General features: G+C 39.3%; 1 protein-coding gene across 1 annotated transcript in view; it reads right to left on the bottom strand.

Annotated features, from left to right (window-relative positions):
- CCDC30 (coiled-coil domain containing 30) overlaps positions 1 to 12,201 on the bottom strand; it is a 130,153-nt gene that overhangs the window by 51,435 nt on the left and 66,517 nt on the right. Inside the window, exons 15-16 of the mRNA XM_040455907.1 lie at positions 9,606 to 9,849; positions 4,614 to 4,793 (exon numbers count right to left, since the gene is read on the bottom strand). Of these exons, the coding sequence (XP_040311841.1) occupies positions 4,614 to 4,793; positions 9,606 to 9,849 (424 nt within the window). The remainder of the gene's footprint in view (positions 1 to 4,613; positions 4,794 to 9,605; positions 9,850 to 12,201) is intronic.

Below are 12,201 nucleotides of genomic sequence, written 5' to 3'. Positions count from 1 at the left end.
TGACGTGGGGCTCAAACTCACGGACCGTGAGATCATGACCTGAGCCGAAGTCGGACGCTTAACCGACCGAGCCACCCAGGCGCCCCAGCAGCAGTTTTTTAAAAAGTAGACGTGTTAACTCAGATCATTTTGTACATCTCACTGTTCAGGAAAGAGTCTTACATTCAATAAACGAACATATCTGAAATAAATGTGCTCTTATGCTCTCTGTTTTAAAGCAAAGATCCTTGCATAAAGGCTACTCAAGCATCCAGAGTGCTAAGCTTATGATACCTCCTTTTGCATTAATTTCTGAAGACCAGATATGCCATCTCCAAAAATGTTAACAGGCATGTAAAAAGGTCAAAATAATTTATTAAACAGAGTAGAAATGAATGCGTGTAGAAATGAAGAAATTAAACCCTACAAGTAATATGCCTTGGTATCATTGGTGGGTCAATGTAGATCAAGAGGAAAAAACTACTGTAATAAGCTAGTCTCTTTGGTATTATCAAAAAGAAATTCTAGAGTAGACTTTAATAAGCCTCCTATTCTCTTAGTAAAAATCCTCCTTTATCTCCCTCCACTATTCTAAACCAGTTCAACTACTCTCTCCCCACCTTTTTTTAAAAATTTTTAAAAAAATTTTCTCATTTTATTTTGGAGGATTCGTACAGTTTTTGAAACTTCATTGACAGGAACAAATCTATTAAATCTCGATTTCTTCTCGAAGGGCACCCTAACCTATTAGTTAGCCTGGAACTTTCATTTTTCAAGAACAGTGTAGCCACGGATAAAGACATAGGATTTCACTTATATGGGAAATCTGGAACAAACCAAACCAAACAGAAATTGATTCATAAATACAAAAAAACAAACTGGTTACTACCACGGGGGAGGAAGGTGGGGCAGATGGGCAAAAGAGGTAAAGGGGATTATGAGGTTACAAAAAAAGAAAAATGTAGCCATGAAAAACTCAGTAAGGCACAGATCTAATGACTAGAAGAAGAAACAAAGAAATAGGGGAAAAGAAAAAAATCAAGTGTTGGAATATTTGGTGCACTGGATTAGGTCAGGGTTTTGAAACCTAAACTTCTTACTGTAAATAGAAAAGGCACAAGTCCTTTCATACAAGACCACCTCTTCCACAGGCCAAGAAAGCTAAAGGCCTCCGGGACCTGTGATCATCAGTCATAGGGCTAACATGCAGCATTTTGATCATGCTGGTACTGATGGAATGAGACAACAGTGGAGCAAACACTATTATGGCCAATGATATGTGCATGTAGGAGGGCATTTTTAGCTTCAGGCTGGGATGTTCAAACACCAGTAAGAGGATCCAGTTCAGTGTCTCAGTGCTGGTGATGTCAGAACAATTCTCTGCCTGAAGCTCTGAAAGCCTACAGCATTCTTCTTAATAGCCCAGGCTGGAAACATACAAGATGCCCATAAACCATAGAAAGAATAGGTAATGGCAATTTCTTATGGTGGAATACTATACTGCAAAGAAAATGGACGAACAATAGTATACAGCACAACATGGGTGAATGTTCCAAACAAGTAGGTCATAAAAAGATAGAAGGTGCATACACTGATTGATTGTATTTGTAAAATATTCAAGAATCAGCAAAACTATTTTGTTTGAGATTCACAGTTGGTGAAACTATAAAGTAAAGCAAAAGAGTTATTAATCAAGATTAGTGGTTACTGCTAAAATGGGAAGGCGACAGGATTATAGATGGGAAAGAGGTAGGCAGGGGCTGCTGGTGTGCAGGCAATGCGCTATTTCTTATCCTGAGTGGTGGTTATATGGGTACTTGCTTTATAACAATTTGTTAAACTATATACTTATGTACTTTCTGAGTGTTATATTTCATAATAAAATGGTTTAAAAGTAATAAATTAATACTCTAGTTTCTTTCTTATTTGAGAGAGAGTGTATGTGTGTGCGTAGGGGAGGGAAAGAGAGAGAGAGAGAGAGAGAGAGAGAGAGAAATATCTTAAGCAGGCTCCATGCTCAGTGCAGAGCCCAACTTGGGGCTTGATCCCATGACACTGGGATCATGACATGAGCCAAAATCAAGAGTTGGGCACTCAACCATCCAAGCCATCCAAGCATCCCATTCTCTGGTTTCTTAATCAGTCTTATAAGTATGCCTAACATTAGCCAGAGCCCCAGAGTTTGATCATCTCTGAGTGGATTTTAAAGAGTGAGTTCTAAGTTTGCAAAGCTGAGGTTCCAAAATGAGGAAAGGTATAATACAGAAAGATTCCTTCATAGGAAAAAGAGAAACAGACCTGAATTTAAATTCTGACTCCATGATTTGTTAGCTTTGCAATACTGAATAGTTTCTCATCTATAAAATGCTGACCCTTTAGGGCTGTAGGGAGGTTCATAAGAGATAAAACAGACAAACTGTCAATAAAAGGTAATTGGCTGTTATATATGACTTTGCTTAGGTGCCTGGCCTAAGGGATCAGCCAAAACACTGATGTCTCATTACTGGAATGGCCAATATTTTATCCCACCATGAAGGGATTTAAAACAGAACAAAAGATGGCTTCACTTTTTACCAATTTATCATTTACCTATCCCTGAAGGACTCATTCATTAATTCAACAAAAATTTCTAGGGTGTCAACCACAGATAAGGCATTATAATCTGTGTTGTCCGATCATCACACCTTAAGAAAGATGTAGTATTGCTTGAATATTTTCAGAGTTAGATAGTTAAGAGGATCTCAGAAATGTGTTATAAGGAAATGTGATAAAGATTTGGAATTTAATTTAAAACTACAAAGGCTTGAGAGAATGTGACCAATATTAAAAAAATCATGAGGACTGAGGGTAAGAAAGAGGTTTATTCAAATAATCCTGGAACACTAGGACTCCCTAGAAAGGCTTCCCTTAGGTATTGAGGAGGGCACCTTTTGGGATGAGCACTGGGTGTTGTATGGAAACCAATTTGACAATAAACTTCATATATTGAAAAGAAAAAAAAAAAGAAAGGCTTCCCTTAAAGTTTGACATAAATGACTGCTTGTTTTCATCTGTATCTCCTCTACTAGATTGTGAGTTACTAAAAAGTAGGGACGTTTCTTGATTAATTTATTAAAATTTTATCTTATTTTTTATTTTTATTGAGAGAGAGAGAGAGAGAGAGGGCCTGTGAGCAGGGGAGAGGCAGGGAGGGAGAATCTTAAGCAGGCTCCATGCTCAGTGCAGAGCCTGACACGGGGCTAGATACCACAACCCTGGGATCATCACCTGAGCTGAAATCAAGAGTCAGAGGCTCAATTGATTGAGCCACCCAGGTGCCCCTTAATTCATTTTTATGTCACTATTGGAATAAGTTACCCTGTTCCTGCCTCACCAGATGTGACAAATTTTCCTATAAAAGGTCAAGAGCACAAATATTTTAGCCTTTGTGGGCCACATGGTCTCTGTCAGAACTAGTCAAATCTGCTTTTGTAGTACAAAAGCAGCCATCCATAATATGTAAACAAACAGGTATGGCTGTGTGCCAATAAAGTTTTATTTACAAAAACAAAAGGTAGGCAGGATTTGACTCTGGATGGGTCCCTACTAACCAGGGGATAAGAATTGTATTGGTTTTACCTACAATTAAACCTTCGGTATCAACAAGATTGCCTGCCCAGGATATGACTGATGCTTAGCACATATTTGTTGAATGTTGAATTCCAGAACTTTAGATGGGGACTTATAGAAACTAGGTCCCTGATATATGCTTACAGAATTGAACCTCAATTAAAAGGAAGCACTACTTTACATGATGGTTCAGTTTGAATATTTATGTGGTTCACAAAATTTAGATGACTCTGTGGATGACAGTTCTCCATAGATTATTTTATTTATTTTACTTGTTTATTTTTTTAGAGAGAGAGGGCACAAGTGAGAAAGGGGCAGAGAGAGGGAGAGAGAGAGAGAGAGAGAGAGAGAGAGAGAGAGAGAGAGAGAGAGGAAGCAGAGCCCACTTGAAATGGGACTCGTGTTTTACCCGAGGTGTGGCTCGTGCTCATCTGATCTGGGACTTGAACTCACAAACCATGAGATCATGACCTGAGTGGAAGTCAGATGCTTAATGACTGAGCCACCTAGGCATCCACGATAGGTTATTTTAAAACAGGCATGTTTAGGGGATGTCCTCCTAACTTTTTGATAGTCTTGAGTCAGGAAGAACAAGTTTGCCCTCCTAGGAATTGTACCTCGGTGCAGTTGATATTTGATTCAACCAGTAATAATGGATACATCTCTTAGGGAATAAATAAGACTGCAGCTAGAACTAGGTCAAGACCACTAGTGTTTGGGGTCAGGTGGTTCAAATCGATTAAGTGTTAAAAGTTGTAGCTAATGATTTCAAAAGATTGTATAACTTAAAGTGTTTCACATTGACAGGTTGACAGTATACACACAGCTTCAGCAGCAGAGAAACAACTGAACTGTGTACCTACTTGGTAGGGCAGAGTCAGAGGGAGTTATCAGAGAGCTCACATTGTCCACACATCTGTGGATCCTATCATGAACTATGCAGCTGAGGAGTTCTAATTCATTTATCCACAGGGGTGATTAAGCAATTGAGACTCTCCAATCAAGGACACACCCACCAGAGTTACCTTAATGTTTTCTTCCTGAAGTAAGCTATTATGCTGCTTTAAGTCCAAATTCTTTCCTCGCTCATACCGGAGCTCTTTTTCGGCTGAGCTGCACAGAATCTGGAGCCGGTGTAAATTCTGGCGAAGCTGTTGTATATCCTCTTGCTGCTGGTATTTCTGTTTTTCTCCAGATGATAGATACTAAAACAAACATTTTAAAAGAGAAACATGGACAATTTGAAAGAATATTGGTAAAACGTGGGTTCCAGCTATCAGAAGCAGAAATGTCAGGACCTGATTATTCATAGGTAAATATTTTTGGAGTTGGCTTACCTATAGCAAATTACTCTTTTTATACTTATGTTTAGTTGGTACATGTTCGTATGATTTAACTCTTGTTATTTTAGAATGAACATATCAAAGAAATTATTTAGGCAAAGCAGTTAAGCATAGACAACTAACTTTCTTATTTTTCACATCAATGAAGGGAAACAGAAGCATGGACCATTTTAGGGTAAAATATTTCAATGGAAAGTTCAAAGAGTCAATATGTGAAGAAGGAAAGTGTGAATGTGTATGTAGTATGTGTGCATGTGTGCGGTGTCTGTTGGCAAAAAGAAAGAACATTTAGCAGGAGATCTTAAATTTTCAGCCTTCCTCATCACTTTCCCTGTTACTACCAGATGATTCTTCTTCAGTTACTATTTGACAACCATACACCCTCCTGTCAGGTCTCCAGTGCAATAAAACCACCTTGACCAAAGGAGGAGTCATTTGGATTCTCTAAAAGGTAGGCTCACATCGGTGTGCTGTGTAGATAAAGAATTCAACTGTATCCAGTTAACAGATAAGATATAGAGTTTCCTGAGTCCTGGTCCAGTGTACTTCCTGTCCATGACTTCCCAGAAAGCCCATGTCATTAGTCTCTCTTGCTTACAACAGAACTGCAACACAGAATTGCCCAAGTCCTATAAGCCCTTCAATTCTCATCTTGGTATATTCAAAAAGGTAGTCTAAATCCAATTTGCTTGTCCCAGAGTTGCAAGTGTCTAAGATACCTAGAAAAAAATTCTTTAATGGAATTATAATGTAGTTATTAAGAACCCTATCTTTGGAACTAGATGCATCTGGGTTTCAGTCCTGAATCTGTCTTGGAGGAGATCCTTAGTCTTTCTGCTTTTCATTTTCCTCATCTTAAAATGGGGATAATAATGATAACTGCTGGATGGAGTGAAGGGTAAGTAAGATAACGCATGCAAGAACTCAGCATGACGTAGTACACAAGAAGCACTCAGTGACACCGCCCATTACCCACTACCCATTACTGTGGATGCTACCCAATTTTATTTTAACTGCCTTCTGCTCCACCTGAAACAAGAGTTCTCCTGAAGCCTGGAAAGCCTTGATCACAAGTCCAGCTTCTTATTTAACTATCAGACAACAGCAGCTTTTAATAATCAATTAGTAATCGGCGGCCCATATGGCCGCTTAACATGCCCAAGATATACAAGAGAAGCACCCCCTTTACACCCATGTACAGAAGTTTTTAGCCTGTTTTGAAGATGAGAAAAGCCAGAACAATAGTTTTTCTTGCCTACATTTTCTAGTCAAGTCACTTTGCCAGAGTAGAAATGCAAATTATTTTTCATGAAAGGCAACCATTAAAGAAGCTACCAAACAGTCAAGTGACCAACATACAGGGTCCTTATTTTTTCCCCACATGTAAATTGCTTCCTGGTAGAAAGTTATTACAGAGGCGGTTAGACTCAGCCAGGCTACTAGGAACCATGTAGGAGTGCAAAGGAAAGTACACAAGCATCCTTTCTTGATCAATCAACAGATTTATTAAGGCAATTATCCTCTCTGAGTCTCAGCTGACTCATCTGCAAATTAAAGGCATAAGACCAGATGACGCGTAATGTCTCTTCTTAAGGAATTCATAATTCCTTAAGAATTAAAATAAATAAAAATGGAACCAGTACTAATTATCTTAATTTTATAGGCTTAAAATCTAGCTTTTAATATTTTAAAATATTGTCTTCACAAAAGAAAAATCTAATATGAACCAAATCCATATACTGGTCCCAATGACAAGATCATTCCTTTTGTGGAAACAATTAAAGCTTACGAACCTTAAATATTCTCATCCAGTGAATGTGGATGGAACGGGCTATCCAACCTGTGAATGTGTCACTCAACAAACAAAGTCCACTTGTTCTGACTCTCTACTCAGCAAACATCCTTCAGATTTTGATTTTTCTTCACTCTCTACAGGTAAATGTGCTGTTTATTTAAACAAGTTCAAGTGATAATTATGATTAGTCATTACAGAATAATAACTAACAGCCATTCTGATTTTACCCAATAGTCTCAAAAGTTTGGTTTGAGTTTATCCCCAAGACACAGATCCATTCTAGGGGGACTAATACATCAATCCTACAAGCCTACATCAAACCCTGAATGAATTCACCCAGATAATCTATAACAGACACCCTGAGAGGCCTTTTGGGAGACAGTTTGTCAGCCTTCCTCAGGAAATTAGCTCTACATGAGAAGTGTATGCTTTCTTTGAACTTCTCAGCAGGGGGAAACAAATCAAATAGCAGCTAAAAGGTCAAGCTCTAGAGTAGACAGACCCAGGTTCCATCACAATGTGTTATTCTGGGAAAATTATTTAACCTCTCTAAAGGCTCAGTTTCCTCATCTATAAAGTGGCAACAATAATATCCTGTCTTGTTGTGTTGCTTAATATACACAAGGTATTTAGTGTAGTGCCTGGAACATAGTAAATATTCAATAATGCTATGTAAAACCATGAAACTAGATTTTAAACCTATAACATTCAGATAATTAATGGTGATTCCGGTTGGTTTCATGAATGTGGGGAAAGTAATAATCTAGAATTCAGCTATTACAATCGTACCTGGAACACTGTTGAACAGCAGTTAAGCCACCAAAGGCAACTGACAGCCACAAATGATGTCACAAATACATATGAACAATAGAGCTCATGTACTTACTCATAAAAGAGGCTCTCGCCATTCTTTTTCTATGTATTCACTATCAATAAGCATTCTTTAAAGTCTGATATCTAGTCTCAAGCTACAGTTGCTTAACAAAAAATTTTTTTAACATTTATTCATTTTTTGAGAGACAGACGTACAAGCAGGGAAAGGAGAGAGAGCGAGGGAGACACAGAATCCAAAGCAGGCTCCAGGCTCTGAGCTGTCAGCACGGAGCCTGACGCAGGGCTTGAACTCACGAACAGTGAGTTCATGACCTAAGCCGAAGTTGGACGCTCAACCGACTGAGCCACCCAGGCACCCCTAGCTATCGTTGCTTAAATGTGTATGTTATGAGATTAAGAAGATGCAGCACACATGAACAATCAGCTAGGCACTAGACACTGTAATCCAACAACAGGGTGAAGACCACAACCCTCACATACACAAGAACTAAAAAGTACAACAATTTATAGCCACCAGTAGATCCAAGCACCCTCTACACAGAAAAAGGTTCTGAAATGATCACTGCACAGCACACTGCAGAAACACTAAAGTCTGTCCAAAATCCTTGCCTCCTTAAAGAAGTAAATGAAATAGTGTGTGTTATACTGTTTTGGGAAATGTAAAGTTCAAAACACGAATACGTTATTTTTTCCCATGAAGCCCATATCTAGTTTGTTTCCTGCTGTATGGGCCCTAACACGGGGCCTGACCCATCACAGATGCTCAATTAACAACAGCTGGATAAACGAGTAAGAGCAACTTACTCTTCTTTCAATAATTCAAAGTCATTATTGTGGAATAAAATTACTGAACTCTGCAAGAATTCAGTGAAACCCTAAGAAGCTGTGTGGCATAAAGGGCTATTTGTCCTTTCACAAAGTGGCTATTTGCCCAGATTTCCCATATAATTCATATATATTTAATAGTTGTCACATCCCCCCTAGTATTGAGAAATGATTCTTCAAATAATGAGAAAGTATAAATTAAATAAAATTAATAAATTAACTAGGGTGTTGCTTCTCATACTCTTCAACTCATTACTCTGTAAGTGCATTGATCATTTTAAGCTCATAAACAAAAGATTTTATAATCTTTGTGACCACAGTGCTCAGCCTCTTTCCAAGTTGCCTACACTGGCTTACTTCCCAATAAACAGACTGCCTGGGGGCTTGAAAATGAACTTCTTTTTGAACATTTGATGTCCTAGATCCCTCTGGTCTTCTGAACAAACCCAGAGACTCCCTTCTTTTTCAAATGTATCTGAATCTCCTTTCAGGTATCTATTTTCTTTCTCTACTGTGACTTGCCTAGTTTTCAGACTCTATTATCTGAATCTCTTTTCAAACGTTTTTTTGACTTCCTTTACTATTACTCTGCCTCTCCCCCCCAACCCCCGCCCAAATATACACTTGAATCCAGTTTTAAATGCCTATGGTCAGTCTTTTGAAGTTAGTTTACTTATGTGTACAAAGGCTTCCCTCTGTGGATCTCAGAATAATTCCTAGAAAGGTATGTGTAGGGATATCTTAATTTGTATAAGAGAGAACCTGCAAAATTGAGCTGGAAGAGCTGAAGTGTGGTTGGTCGTCACTCTCTTGATCTCTCCAGCAGGTAGATCTCTAGTAAATAGCAAAAGCCAAACTTAATTCCAAGTCTGTGATCTCTTCCCCACCCAAACAAATTATTTTGTACATCTAAGCTAGGTGCAATGAACAGGAAATGTGGCACAAATCCTGCCCTTCCCTGTCTTACCTCCCCAGGGCAGACATTGACAACCAATCAGCATTCTTTTCTGCGGAGCCTAACCGAGCCTAAGAGCCCTTTATAACAAAGGGCATCAACGACCGGGCTTAGTTCAGATTTTGGTTGCTATTTGATTACCATTCAGGCCATGGTTTTGAGCGTGCTTAGCAAAACACACTGATGGTGATGTAAAAATTATGCCTATATCCACAGCTGACCAGAGGAAATGGACCCAGTCAGAGCATGTGTTTACAGCACCTACCTGGGTACCACAGTCATCTGAACTATCCCCAGAGCTCTGAGGTGGAAGGAAGCTCCGATTTACACAATTCAGCTCTTCTCTAAGCCTCACAGTTTCCTCAGGCTTCAAGGTCAACTGTTGTTCTCCGCCTTTCATATCTTGGTTCTGTTGTGAGTCCTCCTCCTCCTGCCTCTCTTTTGGCAAAGTGCCCTCCTCTACTGACTCCTCAGGAATTTCCTTCTGCTTACTTTCTCCTAGTTCAGGACTTGGTGCAAATATAACAACAACAACAAAAAAAAACCTGTCAAAATGTTCATTACAGTAGCAGAATATGGAGGAAAAAAAAAAAAAAAACCCTAACAGTGCTACAAGCCAATTTTCCAACTTGAATTCTTTTTTTTTTGTTAATTTTTAATGTTTGTTTTTGAGAGATAGAAAGAGAGAGAGAGAGAGAGGGAGGGAGAGAGAGAGAGAGAGAGAGGGAGAGAGAGAGGGAGAATGATCAGGGGAAGGGCAGAGAGAGAAGGAGAAACAGAATCTGAAAAAGGCTCCAGGCTTTGAGCTGTCAGCACGGAGACCCCTGCAGGGCTCAAACCCACAAACTGTGAGATCATGACCCGAGCCTAAGTTGGATGCTTAACCAATTGAGCCACCCAGGCACCCCTCCAACTTGAATTCTACAGCAGAACGGTTATCTTACTCTCATAAATAAACTTTAAATACAGATGAGTCCTTTTTTTTTTTTTAACTCACATTCAGGGAGATGACCCATCAAAGATTTTTGTCTATACCAAAACAACCAGTTAAATGAATTTTTCACTTTTCAACTTTAAGTATGACATTGGGCAGACACAGCTTATAAAGATTTTTAAAAATTTTTATAATTTGTTTTTAAAAAATGTTTATTTTATTTATTTTTGAGAGAGAGAGAGAGAGTGAAAGCAGGGGAGGGGCAGAGAGAGAGGAAGACAGAGAATCTGAAGCAGGCTCTGTGCTGACAGCAGAGAGCCCCACATGGGGCTCAAACTCACAAACCGTGAGCTATGACCTGAGCTGAAGTTGGTTGCTTAACCAACTGAGCCATCCGGGCACCCCTAAAGATTTTTTTTAAATTACTCAAGCACCAGGCATTTTGGCAGGCACTAGGACATATCCCTGCCCTAAAGGGCTTACAATTTAGTGAGTAAAAAAAGATAAGTAAATAAGTGAGTAGATTAAACTAGTAGTAAGCCATCTGAGTCCTGATGGATGAGTAGGCACAAACTAGGAAAACATAAAGGGACAGGTGTGTGCATACTCGCGTGTATGTAGGTGTGTTGGGAGAAGGTGTTGGTATAGATGAGAACAGAGAGGAAAAAAAGGGTGCTCGAGGATGTCTTAAAAAATAAAATGGGTAAAGGCCCAGAGACAAAAGAGAGAACGTCCTTTAGGAAGATCATTTGGATGTCACGTGGCAGGGAAACCAGAGATTACTGTAGGGATCCATGTGATAAACCACAGGGACTAGAACAGGGTGGTGGGGATGGAAACAAGTGGTGGATTCTAGAGATATTTAGAACACAATATTGATAAAAATTTGTTATGAACTGGATGTGGCAGGGGAGAGAGAAAAAGGAATAAAGGATGACACCTGGATTTCTGCCTGGAGCAGAGAGGCCAGTGGATGGTAGACCAAGAAGGGGGAATGGGGATTTAAATTGGAAAGATGGGGGCGCCTGGGTGGCTCAGTCGGTTAAGTGTCCATCTTTGGCTCAGGTCACGATCTCACAGCTCATGAATTTGAGCCCTGTTTCGGGCTCTGTGCTGACAGCTCAGAGCCTGGAGCCTGCTTTGGATTCTGTGTCCCCCTCTCTCTCTTCTCCTCCCCTGATCCCTCTCTGTCTCTGTCTCTCAAAAATAAATAAGCATTAAAAAAAAATTGGAAAAATGCCTCTGGTGAAGATACAGATACAGAAGAATGTGAGAAGCCTTGGGATGGGATAACATGAGCCAAGGAGAAGGCAGGAAGTGAGAGGAGGAGGACCATTCTAGATAGGAACCTAAAGACTGGTAAGGAACAAGCAGGGGAATGAGAGTCTGGAAAGGAAGCTGAGAAGCCAGGGAGGGAGGAGGGAAACCAAGAGACTGTGAGACACAGAAGATGAGGGGAGGGAATGCACCTTCAGTGGTTAGATAGAGTGGATGAAAAGTAGTATGAACACAAGCATGCCAATTTTATTTTTGCTCCTTCATTTTAAATTTGTTTCAGCTATCTTGGAGCCTAGCATAGCATGCTTCACAAATCATAGTTGGTGCTCAAATTCTTCAAGAAGGCAATTTGGCAGTACAGATCAAGAGCCATAAAAATGTTCAGACCCTTTGACTGAATAATTGAATACCAATGTATTTACTGCAGTAGAATAATTCATGAGAAGAAAAGAGCTGAATGTATAATAACGCTCATAAGCATGCTATTTAAAACAGTGATTAAATGGAGACACAGAAATGGCTGAGAGAATTAAAGATAAATCAACTTGAAAGTGGTATAAAGACTATTCGTCAACATGAAAAATACGTTAATTAAAGTAAAATGGTAGGACAATAAACTATATGTGTATGTATATGTGCATAAACATAT

This window comes from Herpailurus yagouaroundi, unplaced genomic scaffold (genome assembly GCF_014898765.1).
Source record: "Herpailurus yagouaroundi ecotype Mexico unplaced genomic scaffold, PumYag 77, whole genome shotgun sequence".
NCBI lineage: Eukaryota > Metazoa > Chordata > Mammalia > Carnivora > Felidae > Herpailurus > Herpailurus yagouaroundi.
The sequence above is the reverse complement of the archived record's forward strand: the minus strand, read 5'-3'. Positions and strand labels throughout refer to the sequence as shown.